The sequence below is a fragment of the Neoarius graeffei genome, chromosome 26, assembly GCF_027579695.1.
Source record: "Neoarius graeffei isolate fNeoGra1 chromosome 26, fNeoGra1.pri, whole genome shotgun sequence".
Lineage (NCBI taxonomy): Eukaryota > Metazoa > Chordata > Actinopteri > Siluriformes > Ariidae > Neoarius > Neoarius graeffei.
The window spans coordinates 24,290,920-24,314,216 of record NC_083594.1 but is presented as its reverse complement, the minus strand read 5'-3'; the positions used below and the strand labels follow the sequence as shown (position 1 = coordinate 24,314,216).

At 44.5% G+C, this 23,297-nt stretch overlaps 1 protein-coding gene across 6 annotated transcripts in view; it reads right to left on the bottom strand.

The window, feature by feature from the left end:
- stab1 (stabilin 1) overlaps window positions 1-16,640 on the bottom strand; it is a 403,938-nt gene extending 387,298 nt beyond the window's left edge. For 5 of the 6 annotated variants that reach the window (XM_060910924.1, XM_060910926.1, XM_060910928.1 and 2 more), the window contains exons 1-6: window positions 16,215-16,637; window positions 15,920-16,047; window positions 14,179-14,294; window positions 13,990-14,075; window positions 1,268-1,337; window positions 689-784 (exon numbers count right to left, since the gene is read on the bottom strand). In XM_060910924.1, the coding sequence (XP_060766907.1) occupies window positions 689-784; window positions 1,268-1,337; window positions 13,990-14,075; window positions 14,179-14,294; window positions 15,920-16,047; window positions 16,215-16,268 (550 nt within the window). In that variant the 5' untranslated portion in view covers window positions 16,269-16,637. Of the gene's footprint in view, window positions 1-688; window positions 785-1,267; window positions 1,338-13,989; window positions 14,076-14,178; window positions 14,295-15,919; window positions 16,048-16,214 lie in introns of all 6 variants that reach the window. The other variant, XR_009651684.1, reaches the window with a different exon arrangement.
- Between the last annotated feature and the right edge of the window lie 6,657 nt (window positions 16,641-23,297).

Below are 23,297 nucleotides of genomic sequence, written 5' to 3'. Positions count from 1 at the left end.
GCGAAGCTGTCCGCAAATGCCTCTTAGCGTGGAAAACTACTTAACTGTAGTTAAACTTTGCAAAGGTTTAGAATCAAAACCACTATATCGCTGAAACTTAGCGGGTCGTTCAAAAGTTCGGCCGAAACTAATTTGAACAGGCTGTTCTCAGACAATAGCGGTTAGTCTCAACACTGTAGGCGAGTGTGCCAACAGTCCGTCCGACCACTCCAGTAGCCAGAACACGAGAGGACGAATCGAGGCGCTCTCGATACAGTTAAAGCAGTTCCACTTTACGTCACATCCGGGTGGAGCGCACAAGGAATTGTGGGATCGTTATAGGGGGCGCTGGCAAGTTACCAACACAGCTGACCATGGGCGAGAGGCGGGGTACACCCTGGACAAGTCACCAGATCATCGCAGGGCTAACACACCTAGACAAACAACCATTCACACCTATAGTCAATTTGGAGCCACCAATTAACCTAACCTACATGTCTTTGGACTGTGGGGGAAACCAGAGCACAGGGAGAACATGCAAACTCCACACAGAAAGGCCCCTGTCGGCCGCTGGGCTTGAACCCAGAACCTTCTTGCTGTGAGGTGACAGTACTAACCACTACACCACCGTGCTGCCCCTTCCCCCAAACATTTTGTCCTTAAACAATGTAATTCTGTGACAGATATATAGAGGTATAATCAACCTTACCTTGGTCACACTTTGGTCCTGAATATGGTGGTTGACAGTAACACTGTCCATCTCCATCCGTACCCGAATTACACTCTCCATGTACACAGTTGCACACTAAAGCAAAGGTACATAAAAACCATGTATATCAGAACACCATTAGGCATATCAAGATTTTTAAAAAAAAAACCTTAATATAATTATCAATACTCTTGAGTCATTGTTTGTGTGAGACTGACAGAATTAATTTAATATATGCCTACAAAGCATCCAGGTAAGCGTATTTCAAATAGTATGTACATTAAGTTTAGTAGATTGTATATTGGAAAGCTAAAGACAAAACAGACATTATTTCACTCCAAGTTACATACAGATGCATTTAAAAGTGACTTACAAGTGAGTTACACATGTATAGCTAGGGTAAGTGGTGGATTTGAATAAAATATTATGTGACTGTGCTTTTTTTTGTAAATGGAAACTTAGTAGTATGATGTAATAATGGGATGCTGGGATCTGAAGATACCATGAATGCAGATTCAAGAATACAAAACATAAAGAAGAAGAGAGAAATCCAAAGTTATCATTAAAAGCATCACATACCTTTGCTGCAGCGTTCACCGTAGGTCTTTTCACTAGAACATTTCTGACACGCATAACCAGTGTAGCCCTCCTGCAAATACATTCAGTCACACACATGACCTGTACTGAACAGCACATAGCACAAGGGAAACTGGAAAGAACGTTACTAGACTAGAAAGCAGAAAAGAACAGGGGGCTGTAGTTTGAGAGCGCTGCCAAGGACATTCATTAAGCACAAACTCTGCACAGCAGATTGATTCTATGCTGATTATTCAAGACCTGAGCCGTTTGTGAATAATAGCTGTTGTGTGAAATTGACATCTATCTGAATTGCCTGTTCACACAGATTTGACTTCAGTAATGCATTTAACCTCCTAACAGTGTTGTGTGTGTGTGTGTGTGTGTGTGTGTGTGTGTGTGTGTGTGTGTGTGTCTTAATTCTCACTATTGCCTTGAGTTTATAAGACCAGATTTGTTTTAAAGAGATTGTCTGTCTTTGAGGTCTTATATAGTACTGTTCAACCAGGAAGACACAAATCATTCACCTTCATTTATGTGCATGTATTCTTAGATTTTTTTTCATAGCCAGCTGGCTAACAAACAGTTTGGATAGGATTTCTAAGAGGATTTATATGCATAGAATACTGACATCTTATTTGTTTAAAATAAACAAACAAAAAAACCCTCTTTGGCACTGATTTTCTAAGATACTGAATACCAAATAAAACTGACTAATTGCAATTTAAATGCTGTTAGTGTCAGGGGTGTGAAAAGAGATATTGAGTCCTAATTTCAATTTTAATGCAAATTTAATACCTGTTCTGTGGTTATATTAATTTGTGCACACAATTGCCACTCCCAGTGTGACTTTAGGCATTGTAAATAGGTGTTAATAAGTTTGCTCATGTTTTACATATGTAAAAACATCCATAATCTTAAAGCAACTCGGAGCCATTTGCAGCACATTTCTTTTTGAGTTCAAATATAGTCTCAAACTGTCACATTCAATTCAAAGCCACTGCATTTCTCAACATGTGATCTCATTTTCATATTCAGCAAATGAAATCCTCTATCAGGCAAGAATGGGACAATATTTTACTTTCAAAACTACAGCAATTGGTCTCCTCAGTTCCCAAATGTTTACAGAGTGTTCTTAAAAGTAGAGGTGATGTAACATAGTGGTAAACATGCCCCTGTCCTAACTTTTTTGAAACATGTTGCTGGCACTAAATTCAAAATGAGTATATATTTTACAAAAAACAATACAATTTCTCACTTTCACCATTTGATATGTTGTCTTTGTACTATTTTCAATGAAATATAGGTCTTCCATGATCTGCAAATTATTGCATTGTTTTTATTTACAGTTTACACAGCATCCCAATTTTTTTTGGAAAAAGGGTTGTGTGGCAACGGGGTGTGGCCAAGCGGCAGTTTGTGAATGGAGGGCGGGGTCAGGGAAGGTAAGTGGCTAAGTCATTACACCTGGTGTCCATTAATGCATGTGAGTGTGTTTGTTTGTCGCAGGCATCGAGCATAAAAAGAGGGGGAGAGCAGAGAAGAGGAGCTCCCCAACCCCAACGCATGTGTGTGTGTGACTGACTGACTGACTGACTGACTGACTGACTGACTGAATGAATGAATGAAGCAAGCAAGCAAGCTGGAAAGTCTAAATAAGGACGATAAAAAGTGTGTATGTGAACATCAACTCTCGCCTGCCGTGCTTCTGTGCTCCGCCCACTAATGCATGTGAGTGTGTTTGTTTGTCGCAGGCATCGAGCATAAAAAGAGGGGGAGAGCAGAGAAGAGGAGCTCCCCAACCCCAACGCATGTGTGTGACTGACTGACTGACTGACTGACTGACTGACTGACTGACTGACTGACTGACTGACTGACTGACTGACTGACTGACTGAATGAATGAATGAAGCAAGCAAGCAAGCTGGAAAGTCTAAATAAGGACGATAAAAAGTGTGTATGTGAACATCAACTCTCGCCTGCCGTGCTTCTGTGCTCCGCCCACATCAGGAACTGTTACAGGTTGTAAGTGTAACACAACCTACAGTATATACAGTATACACTGGTGGAGCAGCGTGCATCGGTATGCGTTATTTGTTCCTGAATCCCAGCATTTGATAAACTACAGACATGAAGCAAGGATGGATTCTGGCCATCAGTAAGAAGTAGTTGATTAGATTAGCTTGTATAGATGGCAGACAAACTTTTTATTAGTCAGAAACACACAGGGATATGGGACCATTGGCAAACCTGAGCAAAACACAGAACACTAAAGAACTTGATACTTAGTTATTTAATACATTTTGATTTGTTGTTATAATATAGCAATATAGTATATGTTACTACTACTTATTATTATTATTATTATCCATCCATCCATTATTTGTAGCCACTTATCCTGTCCTACAGGGTCACAGGCAAGCTGGAGCCTATCCCAGGTGACTATGGGCGAGGGGTGGGGTACACCCTGGACAAGTTGCCAGGCCATCACAGGGCTGACACAGAGAGAAACAACCATTCACACTCACACCTACAGTCAATTTAGAGCCACCAATTAACCTAACCTGCATGCCTTTGGACTGTGGGGGAAACCGGAGCACCCCGAGGAAACCCATGTGGACATGGGGAGAGTATGCAAACTCCACACAGAAAGGCCCTTGTCGGCCGCTGGGCTTGAACCCAGGACCTTCTTGCTGTGAGGCGACAGTGCTAACCACTACACCACCATGCCGCCCTTTATTACAACCCCGATTCCAAAAAATGTGGGACAAAGTACAAATTGTAAATAACAATGGAATGCAATGATGTGGAAGTTTCAAAATTCCATATTTTATTCAGAATAGAACATAGATGACATATCAAATGTTTAAACTGAGAAAATGTATCATTTAAAGAGAAAAATTAGGTGATTTTAAATTTCATGACAACACATCTCAAAAAAGTTGGGACAAGGCCATGTTTACCACTGAGACACATCCCCTTTTCTCTTTACAACAGTCTGTAAACGTCTGGGGACTGAGGAGACAAGTTGCTCAAGTTTAAGGATAGGAATGTTAACCCATTCTTGTCTAATGTAGGATTCTAGTTGCTCAACTGTCTTAGGTCTTTGTTGTCGTATCTTCCATTTTATGATGCGCCAAATGTTTTCTATGGGTGAAAGATCTGGACTGCAGGCAGGCCAGTTCAGTCCCCGGACCCTTCTTCTATGCAGCCATGATGCTGTAATTGATGCAGTATGTGGTTTGGCATTGTCATGTTGGAAAATGCAAGGTCTTCCCTGAAAGAGACGTCGTCTGGATGGGAGCATATGTTGCTCTAGAACCTGGATGTACCTTTCAGCATTAATGGTGTCTTTCCAGATGTGTAAGCTGCCCATGCCACACGCACTAATGCAACCCCATACTATCAGAGATGCAGGCTTCTGAACTGAGCGCTGATAACAACTTGGGTCGTCCTTCTCCTCTTTAGTCCGAATGACACGGCGTCCCTGATTTCCATAAAGAACTTCAATTTTGATTCGTCTGACCACAGAACAGTTTTCCACTTTGCCACAGTCCATTTTAAATGAGCCTTGGCCCAGAGAAGACGTCTGCGCTTCTGGATCATGTTTAGATATGGCTTCTTCTTTGAACTATAGAGTTTTAGCTGGCAACGGCGGATGGCATAGTGAATTGTGTTCACAGATAATGCTCTCTGGAAATATTCCTGAGCCCATTTTGGGATTTCCAATACAGAAGCATGCCTGTACTGTATGTGATGCAGTGCCATCTAAGGGCCCGAAGATCACGGGCACTCAGTATGGTTTTCCGGCCTTGACCCTTACGCACAGAGATTTTTCCAGATTCTCTAAATCTTTTGATGATATTATGCACTGTAGATGATGATATGTTCAAACTCTTTGCAATTTTACACTGTCGAACTCCTTTCTGATATTGCTCCACTATTTGTCGGCACAGAATTAGGGGGATTGGTGATCCTCTTCCCATCTTTACTTCTGAGAGCCACTGCCACTCCAAGATGCTCTTTTTATACCCAATCATGTTAATGACCTATTGCCAATTGACCTCATGAGTTGCAGTTTGGTCCTCCAGCTGTTCCTTTTTTGTACCTTTAACTTTTCCAGCCTCTTATTGCCTGTCCCAACTTTTTTTTAGATGTGTTGCTGTCATGAAATTTCAAATGAGCCAATATTTGGCATGACATTTCAAAATGTCTCACTTTCGACATTTGATATGTTGTCTATGTTCTATTGTGAATACAATATCAGTTTTTGAGATTTGTGAATTATTGCATTCCGTTTTTATTTACAATTTGTACTTTGTCCCAACTTTTTTGGAATCGGGTTTTTATTATTATTATTATTATTATTAGAGTTGAGCCGGATACTCTGCTGAAATGAGTATCCAGTACGGATAAAGCACTTTTGCCAAGTACGAGTATTATACAAGTAATACGAGTCAATATCTGTGCTCGGACTGAATGAAAATCCTCACACAGCATCACAGCGCCCCTCCCCTATACACACCGCTCTGCTCACTCACACACTCACTCACGCTCTGTCTCTCCCTCAGTCACTCAGGTTTGCGGGTTTCTTCAGCTTCAAGTTTGTTTTTATTTCAGTTTGTACTTACTTATAACCAGTAGAGTTCTGGTAAACGTGGGTTCGTTCAGATGTGGTGCTTGGTAGAAAGTGACTCGCGTTGCGTCTCTGCCTGTTGGAGATTTTTTCTTTTCTTTTTTTAACCGTCGGTTAAAAACAGTTTTTTTTTTACTTCACGCATTGTGTCTGACACTTTCTTGCTGTAATTCATGTAAAAATAAAGGTAGTAGTGGTATAAGTATTACAAATTAAGCTACACTCTCTCTCTCTCTCTGACAGTCATCAGAGTTTTTTTTTTAAACCGTCAGTTGGCTCTAACCAGTTTTATTTTACTTCACACACTGAGTGTCTGACACTTTCTAGGTAGTAGTGGTATAAATAATATTACAAATTAAGCCACACACACACACACACACACACACACACACACACCTGGTGTGGAAATACAATTTAAAAAAAAAAAAAGAACCCCCCCCCCAAAAAAAATCACATTGATCATAAAAAAATTAAAAGTTAAAAAAAGAAAGTTATGTTGAGTATGAAAACTCTTTGTGGCAGCGGGGGCGTGGTCAAGCGCCGGTCTGTGACAGGAGGGCGGAGTCAGGGAAGGTAAGTGGCAGAATCACTTCACCTGAGAGCAATTAACCTGTGTTTGTGTGTCTTCCCAGCAACCACGCCCTATATAAGGAGAGAGTGAGCAGAGGAAGTGAGCTCTCTCCCGCACCAGACGACTTGTGTGTGCGCGTGTGTGTCTGGGTGACTGAGAGTGTGTTTGACTGAAAAGTGAAACAATAAATAGTTTTTGGAACTCAGTTCTGTCCTGCCGTACTTCTGTGCTCCACCCACCTGCTCTGACCGCTACAGTGGTGCCGAAACCCGGGAACTGGAGCACAGCAGCCTCACAGCCCCATGGAGTCCTCCCCGTTTGCTGAACTAGTCCACGCCCTTGCCACGGCCCAGCAAAGCCAGCACCAGGCGCTACTCACCCTCCAAAAGGAGCAAGAAGAGCGGTTCGAGGCCCTGGTGTTGGCCCAACAAGAAGATCGACAGGCGTTCCGGCACCTCCTCGCGTCGGCGGGGTCCACCAGCACTCCTACTGCGGGCCCATCTCCCCTCACTGTCACCAAGATGGGCCCGCAGGATGACCCCGAGGCGTTCATCACGCTCTTTGAGCAAGTCGCCGAAGCCTCGGGGTGGCCGATGGAGCAGCGCGTGGCGCGCCTCCTCCCCCTGCTCACGGGAGAAGCACAGCTGGCCGTGTTACAGCTCCCCGCCGACCGCCGGCTGGCCTACGCGGACCTCCGCCGGGCCGTCCTCCAGCGCGTGGGGCGCACTCCAGAACAACAGCGCCAGCGCTTCCGCGCGCTGCGCTTGGAGGAAGTCGGCCAGCCGTTCGCGTTTGGCCAGCAGCTCTGGGACGCCTGCTGGCGGTGGCTGAGGGCCAACAACCGCGACGCCGAAGGAATCCTCGACCAGGTGGCACTGGAACAGTTCGTCGCTCGCTTGCCAGCAGGAACTGCGGAGTGGGTCCGGTGCCACCGCCCGGCGTCGCTGGATCAGGCAGTCGAGCTGGCGGAGGACCATTTGGCGGCTGTCCCAGCGGCAGGATGGCAGAAGACATCTTCTCTTCTCTCCTTATATAGGGCGTAAGCCGCGCGGCATCCTGGACGTGCTGCGGGAAAATTGGGAGGAGGGACCTTCACAAAGTAAAAACGAAATTCAGTACGTTATGGACCTGCGCGCAAAACTCCACACACTCACCCACCTAACTCAGGAGAATTTGCGGCAGGCCCAGGAACGGCAAACCCGCCTGTACAACAAGGGTACGCGCCTTAGAGAGTTCACACCGGGAGATAAAGTACTCGTACTGTTGCCCACGTCGAGCTCCAAATTGATCGCCAAGTGGCAAGGGCCCTTTGAGGTCACACGGCGAGTCGGGGACGTCGACTATGAGGTGAGGCGAACAGACAGGGGTGGGGCGCTACAGATCTACCACCTCAATCTGCTGAAACTCTGGAATGAGGAGGTCCCCGTGGCGTTGGTGTCGGTAGTTCCGGAGAAGGCGGAGCTGGGGCCGGAGGTTCAAAAAGGGACATTGGCATCACGTACCTCTCCGGTCCCCTGTGGAGACCACCTCTCCCCGACCCAACTCACGGAGGTCGCCCAGTTGCAGGCCGAGTTTTCGGATGTGTTCTCGCCCCTGCCCGGTCGCACTAACCTCATAGAACACCACATAGAGACGCCCCCGGGGGTGGTAGTGCGTAGCCGCCCTTACAGGCTACCCGAACACAAAAAAAAGGTGGTTCGGGAAGAACTTCAGGCCATGCTCGAAATGGGCATCGTCGAGGAGTCCCACAGTGACTGGAGCAGCCCGGTGGTCTTGGTTCCCAAGGCCGTCGGCTCGGTCCGGTTCTGTGTGGACTATAGAAAAGTCAACGTGGTGTCTAAATTCGACGCGTACCCAATGCCTCGTATTGATGAGCTGCTCGATCGACTAGGCACGGCTCGCTTTTACTCGACACTGGATTTGACGAAGGGATATTGGCAGATCCCCTTGACTCCATTATCCCGGGAGAAAACGGCCTTTTCCACACCGTTCGGCTTACACCAATTTGTCACACTTCCGTTTGGGCTGTTTGGGGCGCCTGCTACGTTTCAGTGGCTGATGGACAGGGTCCTCCGGCCCCACGCCACCTATGCGGCCGCATATTTAGATGATATTATCATTTATAGTAATGACTGGCAGCGGCACCTGCAACACCTGAGGGCCGTCCTTAGGTCGCTGAGGCGGGCGGGACTCACTGCCAACCCAAAGAAGTGTGCAATTGGGCGGGTGGAAGTACGGTATCTGGGCTTCCACTTGGGCAACGGGCAGGTGCGTCCCCAAATTAATAAGACAGCAGCGATTGCGGCCTGCCCGAGGCCCAAGACCAAAAAGGGGGTGAGACAGTTCCTGGGGCTGGCTGGCTACTATCGTAGGTTTATACCTAATTATTCGGACGTCACCAGCCCGCTGACTGACCTCACTAAAAAGGGGGCGCCAGACCCGGTCCAGTGGATGGAGCAGTGTCAGCGGGCTTTCTTTGAGGTAAAGGCTGCACTGTGTGGGGGGCCACTTTTACACTCCCCTGACTTCTCTCTCCCTTTTACGTTACAGACGGATGCATCGGACAGAGGGCTGGGGGCCGTTTTGTCCCAGCAGGTGGAGGGGGAGGACCGCCCGGTCCTGTACATTAGTCGGAAGCTGTCAGTGCGTGAGGGGCGCTACAGCACGATTGAGAAGGAGTGCCTGGCGATCAAGTGGGCGGTCCTCGCCCTCCGTTACTACCTGCTGGGGCGCCCTTTCACCCTCTGTTCGGACCACGCGCCCCTCCAGTGGCTCCACCGCATGAAGGATGCCAACGCGCGGATCACCCGTTGGTATCTGGCACTCCAACCCTTCAACTTCAAGGTGGTCCACAGGCCGGGGGTGCAGATAGTCGTGGCGGACTTCCTCTCCCGTCAAGGGGGGGGGGGGAGTCGGCTGCAGGCCGGACGGGCGCCCGGCCTGAGTCGGGCGGTGGGGGTATGTGGCAGCGGGGGCGTGGTCAAGCGCCGGTCTGTGACAGGAGGGCGGAGTCAGGGAAGGTAAGTGGCAGAATCACTTCACCTGAGAGCAATTAACCTGTGTTTGTGTGTCTTCCCAGCAACCACGCCCTATATAAGGAGAGAGAGAGCAGAGGAAGTGAGCTCTCTCCCGCACCAGACGACTTGTGCGCGCGCGTGTGTGTCTGGGTGACTGAGAGTGTGTTTGACTGAAAAGTGAAACAATAAATAGTTTTTGGAACTCAGTTCTGTCCTGCCGTACTTCTGTGCTCCACCCACCTGCTCTGACCGCTACACTCTTGTTCATTACATTTCATTTCATAATTGCAACCGCATGTGTTGTATTCATTGTTGCAAAACTTGTTCTGTAAATAGTTCGTTTGCTATCGTGATCAAAACCATTGATCTGAAGCTCAATGCTGATGCTGTCCTGTAAATAGTTTTCTAATCAGCAATAAATATAACAATTTCTGATCAACCCATATTAATTGCATGCTTAAAATAACATACTGGTTAAAGCCCCGCCCGTTTCAAGACAACCAGACCCAGACTTATGGCCCTTTTCCACTACCCTTTTTCAGCTCACTTCAGCTCACTTCAGCCCGACACAGCTCGCGTTTCGACTACCTCAGAGCAGCACGACTCAGCTCGCTTCAGCCTTACTTAGCACCCAAAACTCGCACGGTTTTGGAGTAGGGCTGAAGCGAGCCAAACCGAGCCGAATGGGGCTAGGGGCATGAGGAGACACTCCCCTGTGCACTGATTGGTGAGGAGGAGTGTCCTCACATGCCCACACACGCCCCGCGAGCACGCTGGGATCTGTAAACACCGTAAACCCGGAAGAAGAATAATTACGAATTACGAGAATTCTGAAGACTTATGCGCCTCGCCTCATCTATACGCTCTTGCCAGGATCTGTTGTCGGTGACAACAAGCCACAGCACCAAGACCAGCAACACTAACGACTCCATGTCCTCCATGTTTATTGTTTACTATCCGGGTCGTGAAACTACCGCTTAAAAGATCACTGATGTCACTGTTTGCGCCACCTAACGACATCACGTGACGTCCACCCACTTTCGCTAACTCCACCCAATGTGTCCACCCACTTCCAGCCAGCACGGTTCAGCGTGGTTGTAGTTGAAATGCAACTCCAACAGCCCCACTCAGCTCGACTCAGCCCAACTCAGCATGGCACGGCTCAGCCCAACTCAGCCGTGTTGGTAGTGGAAAAGCGGCAATAGTGACAATATGGCTGTTTTTACAGCTGAGTCTATGGGTATCCTAAAAGCTTTACAATGGGTAGTGGAGGCACAGCCCACAAATGTGGTTTTATGCTCTGACTCCTTTTCACTCCTACATTGTCTTAAAGTGTACACTTCCAATGCTCGTCCCGATTTAATTACTGATATTCTTATGCTGCTGAACAACCTACATAGGAGAGGTTGTGACGTATCATTTTTGTGGGTTCCTGCCCATATAGGTATAAAGGGGAACGAGGTAGTTGACCAACTGGCAAAATAATATTTAAATAATGATGTGGTTACGTTGCCAGTTAGTCCAGGAAGGACTGAGTTGAGGAGCCAGCTTATGGAAAAAGTGTTCCAGACATGGCAAGCTCAATGGGACAAGGATTTAAAGGGGAGACACTTGTATTCAATCTAGCCTTCAGTAAATGCACAGTGCACTCTATCAGGAGTTAGGTCTCAAAAAGTGGTGCTGACCCATCTCAGATTGGGGCATTGCACCCTAAACTCTACGTTACATCTGATTCATAAACACAGAGACGGATTATGCGAAGTGTGCAGAGTTCCTGAGACAGTTTCTCATGTTTTATTAGTGTGTGTGCAATATTGTGAGTCTAGACGTACGTTTTTTAACGACTTGTCTGGCTTGGGTGTTACTACTGTTTCCCTCCCTGTTCTGCTTCAACTGAAGGATTCTAAAGTTACATCCAGTCTAGTTAGATTTTTTAAATCCTCTGGCCTTTACACCAGAATCCAAGAGACTGATGGACTAGTAGTGGACTTAATTATCCTGTAGGTGGCGGTAATACACCGGATGGTGTCCAAGCCGCCATTATATCCTGAAGAAGAAGACGACAACCAGACCCACTTCCGGGTTAAATCCCGCCCACTTCCGGGTTATGCCCCGCCCATTCAGAGTACGGATACAGATAATTCATATGGTTAACAGATTGTCCGGGAGCCAAAGGCCCAAATTTGGCTGAACCTGGCTTCGTCGGTTAAAGTTTTTTTTTTTGCTGTTTGTTGTTGTCCAAGGTCTACTCATTAAGATAAGAGAGGGTGCCCGGTGATATCCCTTGGGCAATTCCGGATATTGGCCCTTTATTGTTGGATGTGCTGCAGTCATAGCCTAAATTCTGACATTTTGACATTCTTCACTTTATGTTCACCAAAGTCTATATATCATACTTATTTTTGTGTTTGTTAACATAATAGGATGAGTTTAAGGCCTGGGGGTGGGGTTCCAGCCATGGTTGGGGGTGTGGCCATGCAATTGGGGGCGGGGCTTATACCAAAAAGCCCTTTATTACTCTATTACTTTGGTTGTTAATGCGAGCCTTAAATTATTAGGCATACACTCCATTGTCATCCTTGTGTTTACTTCTGCAGGGGCATATGAGGGACACAATTAGCTAATTCAAGCCAACTTGTGTAGCTATCTTGCTAACTCTGTCAATCACACTGCCCCCAAAAGATCACAGCACGCATAAGCTAAGCAGAGAAACTATTTGACTGTAATCATGAAAGAGCAGTGACATGTACTCACTGCTCACCAGTGAACTAGACCCATAGTTTCACAACACTGGCTAGCGCACCCAACTCTCACCTAGTAAATGCTAGTCACTGATTTTTTTAAGCTAATACATTAAGCTAATAGATTGCTTATTTTAACGATATTGACTGTTGAAATAGTAATGTCCCTGGTTCCCTAGTAAAATTCAGGGCATTGTCCCCGATTATCATCTCAAAAGTCTGTTAACCTTACCCTCACCCCCACTCCAAACCACACTGCTTGTGGACTGAGAGTCATGTGCACTAGCCAGTCCACTGACTAGCACGACTTTTAAAACGTTGGGCAGTAAGGTTTACTTAACATTCTCCTCTGTACTAGCTGGCATCCAGTACATAAGCATATTTTTACAGACACTAAGCAATGGCAAAGGGTTTAGAGGGTTTTTTTTTCATCTGAACTCTTAGTTCTTTCCTTAAATAGTTTTTGTGTTTTGTGTGTGTGTTTGCATACTGTATGTAATTATTTTACATAATTATTGCTCATTAGTGTGTGTGCATGTGTATGTGTGTGCGTGTGCATGCATGCATGCACGTACATGCTTTATGTACTGTAGTTCTTGTATCAAAATTGTTAATTTTGCAAATTTATGAAAGGGTCAATTACACGTTTGACTAATTTGAATGACAGTAAAGCGTGAATACTGTACAGCCAATTTGGTTAATTGAAAATCAGTATCTTTTGCTATTCTTGTGTGTGTGTGCGCATGCTGTATATGCCATTTTGCATGCTTGATATATTGCATACTGTAGTTTTACATAGTGGATCACTGGTGTGAGTGTATATGCATGCTGTATATAGTTATATTGCATGCTGTATATAGTTCTTTTACATAGTGGATCACTGGTGTGAATGTATATGCATGCTGTATATATTTCTATTTCATGCTGTATGTACAGTAGTTCTTTTACATAGTGGATCACTGGTGTGAGTGTATGCATGCTGTATATAGTTCTATTGCATGCTGTAGTTCTTTTACATAGTGGATCACTGGTGTGAGTGTATACATGCTGTATATAGTTCGTTTACATAGTGGATCATTGGTGTGAGTGTATGCATGCTGTATATAGTTCTTTTACATAGTTATTGGTCATTAGTGTGTGTGTGTGTGTGTGTGTGTGTGTGTGTGTGTGTGTGTGTGTGTGTGTGCGCATGCTGTATATAGTTCTTTTGCATGCTGTATAGTTCTTACATAGATATTGATCATTATTTTGTATTAACTGTAGAGTTTATGTAATACTTGTATAAAAATCGCTAATTTGGAAAAGTTATGAAAGGGTTAATTAATCCACATTTGATGTATTTGAATGACAAATATAGAGAAAAATGTGAATACCTATCAGATACAGCCAACTTGGTGCATTTAATATCAGTATTTACACTGATATTATATTTTTTTTGTATTTTCTTCCATTATTTGGGCATATAGGGCATTAAAGGGTTAATATATTAAATTGCCCAAGGGATATCACCGGGCACCCTCTTAAATCTTGAAGAGCTACCTCAAATCTATAAGATAAAGCAAAAAAAAAAACTTTAACCAAAAATTCCGGGTCCGACCCCATGGCTCCCGGACTAAGATACAGATAGTGCTGTACTCGCTCATCTCTAATTATTATAGGCCCAAAATATGTCTTTTGTGTTTATTACTTTTGAGCACATTTTTATCTTAATATCATCCAGAAAAGAATGTTACTGTAAGTAAAAAATGTTTTATAAATTACCTCACACACACAGGTGCCATTTCCTGATTCACCTTCCATGCAGGTACCATGCCAGTTACATACTTTCTCTGACACACTAGGACACGCTGAACAGATAAAACATTGCGTTAATGCAGTTCACTGCGGCAATATGAAGAAGGTAGATAACATTTAAAGCAGAATTGGATCAGTACCATGTATCAAACTCACGTGAACACAGAGACCCAAAGAAGCCAGGACAGCATCGCTTGATGAGAGTGACTTTCTCACAGGAGCGAGAGCAGCCAGGCAGCTCCACTAGATGATCACCAATTTGCACCGTGTAGCTGAGAAATCAGACACAATATACTCAGACTAAAGCAAGACAGAAATTTCAAAAATCCTAATCCAATACATGCAGTGCAAAATATGCACTATGCAAATGAAATCTTGAATACAGGCACATTTATCTCATATTTCTTGTTATGAGATTATTATAAATCAAAGACAATATAATTCAGTCTGTTTTAGATGCTTTTTGTAAAGCATTTCAAACTTTACATTTTCTTATTCTGTTGTCTGATAGTTTTGCTTCTTTGAAAAAAAAAAATCCGCCAGTACAATAAGACTGTTTCAAGCATTAGTTACAATGAATAGAAATAGGCTTAATAATCATATATTTAGTTTATTAGAATCTTAAAATAGGAAATACAAGATAAATTCAAGATATAGACATTTTATTCAGTGCATGATCCAAATAATCAGGAGAACTAAAGGAAGAACTTAAATGAACGACACCTATCGGTCAGAACATATCTTTGTGTCCAAAGTTGTCTTCATTAGTTCTGTATTATAGCTACAAGGCTAATGTAGTTAACATACTACAGACTGCATGATAAAATAATCACACACTCACCTCAGAAGATATCCTCATCTCATCTCATTATCTCTAGCCGCTTTATCCTGTTCTACAGGGTCGCAGGCAAGCTGGAGCCTATCCCAGCTGACTACGGGCGAAAGGCGGGGTACACCCTGGACAAGTCGCCAGGTCATCACAGGGCTGACACAGAGACACAGACAACCATTCACACCTACGGTCAATTTAGAGTCACCAGTTAACCTAACCTGCATGTCTTTGGACTGTGGGGGAAAACAGAGCACACCGGAACATGCAAACTCCGCACAGAAAGGCCCTCGTCGGCCACGGGGCTCTAACCCAGACCTTCTTGCTGTGAGGCGACAGCACTATCCACTACACCACCGTGCCACCCAGAAGATATCCTTTGACTCAGTAATTCAGTTTATACATAAATATGAAACATTTCATAAAATTGCAGAAGTCTGTATTTTTTAAAAAAAATTTGTATCATCTATAGGAAATATTTTTGTACAATTCCCCTTCCTGCCTGATGCTCTGTTTGATGGCTGATACAGTATGATTCAACTTCAACAATATTAGTGTTTGTATCTTAGCAATATTCTTTTGACTTTTTTTAAGAGATAACAGTGTGCCGTACAGTGTCAGGAACCACATAAACAAGTTCATTTAATAACTGAAAAATTAATTGCAGTCTGAGGCAAGTGTGTAATGATTTAGGCATGCAGCTGGCACTAACGTGCAAAAGTTGTTACATTTTGTTACTTGTAAGCAAAATTAGGCTTGTAACTACAGTACAGAACAGCAGAAAACAATACAGTAGAGAAGCAAACGTCAGAGAACAAACACGTTTTGGCTTATTGACTGCATTGTTAGTAAGAGGAAAGTTGTTTTTACTTTATCATTGAACTGTCAATTTGTATTGTATTACAAAATCACAAAAACTTTACTTTGCATTATAATTATGATACGCCCAGGATTTCTTTCCTACAGAGCTTAGCTCAAATCCACATCTGAACATTACAGCTGGTAGTGTTATAGCAAAACTCTTGCATATTATTTCCTGTACAAACTGGATAAGAGGTTGTCATTTACCGGCACTCAGCATCAGTCAAAGTCTTCTTGAAGCCTTGTGGGCAGACGATAGCAGGTGCAGCAGCACAAGATGTACACAGGGTGGAGTGGCGGACAGTGCGTGGCTCATCGCAGCGATTCGAGCTGGCCTTAAACAAAATCACCAAATCAGATCATGAGAACATGCTGTGCACTGAAAACCAACTGATGTCTAAGATTTGAAGTTACAGTGGGATATTAAGGGAAAATATCTAGCAATGTGTTGCCTAGAAACTGCAAGGAATCCAAAAGAGACTATAACTTCAAAACAACTTACCTCAATTTGTAAACTTTCCAGCACTATGAGTCCTAAAATGAAGAGATAACGCATGGCTGCTTTCTGATTTCAAGGGCACTTGGGCACTCCTAAAATCCTCAAAGATAAGCATGCATGAAAAAATCCACCTGAACCTCCCTTAAACCATGCGTTATGAGGCAAGATGGAGTAGTTTCACTCTTTCATGTCCACTGAGTTCTGTAGCATTCTTCTTGTTTTTGGGGAATGAGGTGTCAGTCTGTTCCTGTTGAGCAAGGGAGGTTCTCTAACTGACCACGCACCATTTCGAAAGAGAGGAGAACAAGTAAACAATCTCTTCCTGACAGGAAAAATGGACGGATTTCCTCTGCCATGTCTGTTAGGAAATCCATACTAGTCAGCTGACCGCTATGCGAGGTTCAGCAAAACACCAAATGAAAGTGACAATTAGCAGAATTCAGAGGTATCTGCTACATATAGATGAATGTTAGACTTGACTTATACAGATACAAGTTACATGTGAGGTTTTCAGTAGCAACAGATTATCCCTTTAGCCCTGTCAAACCACAATATATTCACATCCTTGCTCATTTTTAAATCTTTTAAAGCCAGGCAAACTGGACAATTTAGTGAGAGCAGGTCAATTTGTAGAGAAAATATATGTACAGTAGTTTATTCTCTGCAAATATCCAACTTATCATGAAAAACATAATGAGCCCAAAGTAAATTCCCAACTTGGGCCTATATTTAACTGATTTGTAAGGAAACGTGTTTCATGTGTCATATGTGATGCGTCCATCGGATATGAGGGATTTACTGTACCAAACAGCATCCTTGACCAAGTCATCGTTTGTTTCAAATACAGGATCAAGTGATCTTCATCAGCAAGGCTGAAGTAGAAATGGGCATAAAGGAGATTTTGGTTTAATTTTTAGTTTATTCTTTATTCTTATTTCAGTATGAAACCTTTAAAAATATGAGGCAGCCTTGTGCTCTTCACAGTTACTAAAGGACTACTACTTATGTCATATCCATAACATATTTTCATCAGTAACATCTAAGAAGGTTCACATACGGTAGACACAAATCATTTACACTCACATTCACACCTGTGGGCAATTTAGAGGAGCCAGTTGACCTAATGCATGCTTTTGGACTGTGGAAGGAAACCCACAAAGACACAGGGAGAACATGCAAACTCTGCACAGAAAGGCCCCTGTCGGTCATAAGGTTCGAACCCAGAACCATCTTGCTGTGAGGCAACAGTACTAACCACTGCACCACCATGCCGCCACATCAGTAACATTATACACCAAAACTTTTTTTTTCTCAAATTTAACTCAACTTTCTCTTTACTAACTTCTACAGTGGTTTTTCAGATATGGGCTCCCTCCATTTCTTCCCACCTCGCAAGCACACGCCAGTGAATTGACAACCCTAAATAGTCCCGAGGTGTGAATGAATTTATGAATGTATGGAGAAGAGACATCTAAATTATTAAGCAAAAGAACAGTCAAAGAACATTATACAGCTGTACTTGAAGTACAGTAAGTGTTTAAAAAAAAAGTGTCTCAATGTAGGCTTATCAGACCGTCTCTAATTCCTGAGTCAGTATCTGATACAGTATCTGTACAGTTATTAAGTAAACAGGAAATACAGTAGATATGAAAAATGCAGATCTGCAGAAAAGCACCACAAATGCGTGATTTGGGTGGGGGAAAAGGATAACAAAAAGCCAGGCTTGACAGTATAAACCAGTGCTGCGTAATCAGAATAATACTTTCCTTTCCTGACATTGTTTTGCTCCCAGTTTTAACAGAATACTCAAGTAAGAAATGTGCTATCACCAGCCAAAGTAGGCTCATAAGTTCACCATAAACAGGAATTCGTGATATATTTGTAAATTGAGTTACAATTCTTGCAATATGAAAAAGATTAGATAAATAGATTTGAAATAAGTTTTGTTGTGAGTACAAATGATTTAACAGCACCAGTCATCCTGTTTGATCAGTATATAGTGATAGTATGTTACGAAAATAGAATAAGTATAATTCGAAGTGATGTTGGGAACTGGTTTGCCATTTAGCTTTGCTTCAGTAGAAAGTCTTTTCAGACATTTTGACAATACTATCTAGAGTTTTTTGTGTTGATATACAGAGCATTCCAAACCCTTAAAAGAGCATGACATAGTGTATTTTAAGGCTCATTCAAGACACATTTTGTAACATACACTTTATTATGCCACAGTGCTGCTCGTAAAACTGATTGTTCATTAGGTGTTGATTAATATTCTAGAACAGCAGCTCTGACAACAGTGTCAGCTCTAATTGTCAGTAATGGCATTGAGAGTCAAAACTAACTGAACTACAAACATGGCTTCCCAAGACTACAACACCCAAAGTTCACAGTGCCCCCTGTCTCCTTCCTATTAAGTTCACCTGATAGTCATTAACTGTTAATCAGCAATGCTACTTAAGCCTCTCTCACACACACCTTCAGTGTAAGTATTGTCCTGTGTTTACCCAGTCATACTGAGCCTTTCTTGCCTGCCTCTAGTTTCTTGGCCCTTTGTTATATTTACCTGTTTCACTCTCTAGTCTGCCCTCTACTATTCTGTTTGCTGATTGACTAACCGACCAACCCTGCCTGCTTTCTGACTTCGAGTTTGCTATCTGATTTGGGTATGCTTCCTGTTTGCATCCCTGATCTCCCCTGTACTTACGTACATCCGTGAGTGCCTGCAGTCTGACAGGATACTTCACCTCAAAATGGATGTAGCGGAGGAGGTGAAACAAAGAGCTTTAAATGCTCAGGGATGCCTCTTAGGAGAACATCAACCAATGCTCACTGACCTCAACACCAGGATGGCACAGTTAGCAGCTGTGATGTTGCAGGCCCTCCTAATGCGCTCTGATGCCTCTTCAAATCCCATGCAGCTTCTCCCAACTCCTGAGAAATATGCCGCTGATGTCCTTAACTGTAAGGGATTTCTGCTTCAGTGCTCCATGTACTTCGCTACCATGCCAAACCTCTCAGACAAACATAAGATCAAAGTTTCTCTTGTTCCTCACCAGTAGGGCGCTACAGTGTGCTAGCGTGGTATGGAAGAGTAGAGAGGAGCATACAACCTCATATGAGCGTTTTCTAGAACAATTCAAATGAGTTTGGTTATGAACCTGAAGGGATAAAAGTCGGTGAAAGTCTACTCACCATTATCCAAAGTGCAAGAGGAGTAGCCGAGTATACGCTGGACTTCAGAACTCTTGCAGCCACGAGTGGATGGAATGAGCCAGCTCTGAAGGCGGTGTTTTGCCAAGGTCTTCGTCCCAAAATATTGAGTGAACTGGCTTGTAGAGATGAACATCTCATGTTCTTTCCAACCAGTCCTCTCTCAAGGAGGACACTAGACCAGCTCCATCAGCTGATGTGTCCACACCCATAGAGGTTTTGCAAACTAGACAGAAACACTCTGAATGAGAGAGAAGGCAACACGAGGGGCTATGTTTCTATTGTGGGAGTTCAAACCATCATATCACACAGTGTCCAGTCTGTGCAACTCACAACAACACCGCTGAGCCTGCTCCTGACTGTGTGAGTCCGGTGAGAAACTTTTAACTCACAATCATTTTAAAGTACCTGTGTTGTTGAAACTGCCAGCCTCGACCCACGTGTTATCTGCCTTTGTTGACTCCGGGGCGGAGAGGAACTTCATCGACAGTTTGGTCTGCCCACAACCTCTCTGCAGAGTCCACTCAGCATCAGGACCATCGATGGAGGACCAATAGAAGATGGTCTTGTCACTACTAGAACCACTCGCGTTCGTATTCAAGTAGGAGCTCTCCATTCAGAACTCATTTCACGCTTTGTGACTTCTACAGTTAACCACATCATCATCCTGGGTTACCCATGGTTACAGCTCCACAACCCACTGATATTTTGGCAGAACAAGGAAATCCTCCAATGGTCCCCCACATGCTTCCAGAACTATTTGTTACGTCCACAGCTCTGTATTTTGGCTACTTCTGTCGAAAGTCCTCAACCAGATTCAGTGGACAATGTACCTGAATGTTATTCTGACCTGAAGGAGGTTTTTAATAAGGGTAAGGCTTGTGGCCTACCACCACACTGCCTTTACAATTGCGCCATCGCTCTCCTCCCACGTATGTCACTTCCATGCAGCCGCATCTACCCTCTTTCCCAGAAGGAACAAGCTGCCATGGAGGAGTACATCCAGGAAACGCTCAAACAGGGTTACATTCATCCCTCCAAGTTACCTGCCTCTGCAGGATTCTTCTTTGTGGAGTAGAAGGGAGGAGGCCTTTGACCTTGCATAGACTTCAGAGGACTAACTCAATATCTGTAAAGTACCCATATCCTCTTCCACTGGTTCCCTCTGCATTAGAACAACTACGTTCTGCAAGAATCTTCTCTAAACTTGACTCGCACAGTGCATACAACCTAATCAGAATCCGAGTGGGCGGCGAATGGAAGACTGCTTTCAGCACCACCACCAGCCATTTTGAGTACCGGATCATGTCATGTGGCCTTTCTTCAGCGCCAAGCATCTTCCAATGCCTAATAAACGATATGCTCCGGGACATGCTGGGGAAGTTTGTAACCACATACAGTGATGACATCCTGATCTACTCTCCTGATGAAGCAAGTTACATGGAACACGTCAGGTTAGTTCTTAAGCATCTACTCAGTAATCACCTCTACCGGTACGTTAACGCTGAGAAATGTGAGTTCCATTTACGTCAGATTTTGTTTCTGGGGTACGTGATCAGTGCAGAAAGAGTCAGCATGGATTCCTCCAAGGTGTCTGCCGTCACGTCTTGGCCAGTACCCACGTATGTGAAGGAGCTTCAACGTTTTCTAGATTTCGTTAACTTCTATCTACACTTTATCAGAGGTTTTAGCACCATTGTGGCTCCCTTAACCACCTTGCTTAAGGAAGGACCCAAACGTCTTCACTGCAACCCCGCAGCTGAGGAAGACTTCTGCCGACTCAAGACTGCATTCGCCTCTGCTCCAATCCTGCAACATCCTGACCCAACCAAGCTAGTTACAGTCGAGGTGGATGCCTCAGAGACTGGAGTTAGAGGTCTGCGCAGGACAGAATTTTCAGTCCCGCATTGTGCAGTCCCGCTCCCGCAAAGAATTATGATTTTCAGTCCCGCTCCCACCCGCAAATCCCGCATGATGCAGACGTTCGTGTTATTTCTCACGAAAGTTCTTGTCATTGGCTTGGGGAATTAAACATGCTTAGCTGAGCTCTCCACTGACCGATCCTTCACCTAGTGCACGTAGCGAGGGTGCGCGATGCCAGGCGGCATGCGCAGCTGAGGCTTTACAGAGATACCCATTGTGAGCTTCACTAGAGGAGCTCTGCTCTTCTGCCATGATCGGAGATCTCAAACACGGAAGAGCGGAAAGGAATCGGAAACGCACGCAAGATTAGACCACTGTGGCAGCAGGGGTGTGGCCAAGCAGCAGTCCGTGAATGGAGAACGGGGTCGGGGAAGGTAAGTGGCTAGGTCATTACACCTGATGTCAATTTGTGTGTGTTTGTTTGTTGCAGGGATGGAGTATAAAGGGAGGGGGAGAGGAGCGAAGAGGGATTCGCTCCCTGACCACAACACGTGTGTGTGTGTGTGTGTGTGTGTGTGAGAGTGAGTGAACGAGTGAAAGACAGAAAGCTGAAAAGCTCAATAAAGTGAGTGGGTGTGAACACGAACTCTCGCCTGCCGTGCTTCTGTGCTCCACCCACATCGGGGATTACTACAGTGGTGCTGAAACCCGGGACGCACACCACTCACTTTATTGAGCTTTTCAGCTTTCTTTCGTTCACTCTCTCTCTCTCTCTCTCTCTCACACACACACACACACACAGTGTTGTGGTCGGGGAGCGAATCCCTCTTCTCTCCTCTCCCCCTCCCTTTATACTCCATCCCTGCAACAAACACACACACACACACACACACACACACACACACACACAAATTGACATCAGGTGTAATGACCTAGCCACTTACCTTCCCCGACCCCGCCCTCCATTCACAGACTGCTGCTTGGCCACGCCCCCGCTGCCACAACCACATCCGCAAATTTAGGCATCTTAAAATGTTTTTATTAATGCCAAATAAAATATCCAGCACAAATTATATATGATAGACATAAATTTATAAATTTCATTTTAAACACGTTTTTAGTTAGCGGGACTGCAGCTTATCACCTCTCCCGCCCGCGCCCGCATTGTGCACTCCCACCCGCAATGAGCTTTCAAAATTTGTCCCGCGCCGCACTGCTTTGCGGTGGGTCCCGCGGGACTCCCGCGGGAGTGCAGGGCTCTAACTGGAGTGGGAGGAGTACTATCCCAGCACTTTGGCCAGAAACCCAAGCTTCACCCTGTGGCTTTCTTTTCAAAAAAGCACTCATCCGCTGAGAGGAACTATGACGTTGAGAATCGTGAGCTACTAGTCATCAAACTCGCCCTTGAGGAATGGAGGCACTGGTTAAAGGGAGATACACACCCCTTCGTGATACTAACTGACCACAAGAACTTAGAATATCTCAAAGGCAAAGAGATTGAACCCATGTCAAGCCCGATGGGCCCTTTTCTTCACAAGATTTGATTTCACAATCTCCTTTTATCCTGGGTCAAAGAACACTAAGGCAGATGCTCTGTCCCAAACCTTCAGCCTGGCACCTCGTAACCCTGAACCTCATCCTGTTCTTGCACCAGAATGCTTCATTCAGACAATCACCTGGGACTTGGATAAAGAGATAAGAGCCTCCCAACCTCAAAGGCACCCAGAGAACTGTCCTCCTGACCTGCTATACATGCCCTTCAAAGTGAACTCATCACATGGGCACATGCATCTCCTGCCACAGGTCACCCTAGTAGTCAAAGAAATTACCAAATGTTAAGGAGTAAGTACTGGTGGGAGAGGATGCAGACCAAAATCAACTACTTCATCACCTCCTGCTCAGAATGCGCCCAGACAAAGGTTCCATGAACCCCTCCCTCTGGTAAGCTGTGTCCCCTCCCTGTACCTCAGAGACCATGGTCCCACCTGGCCATTGACTTTCACTGACCTACCA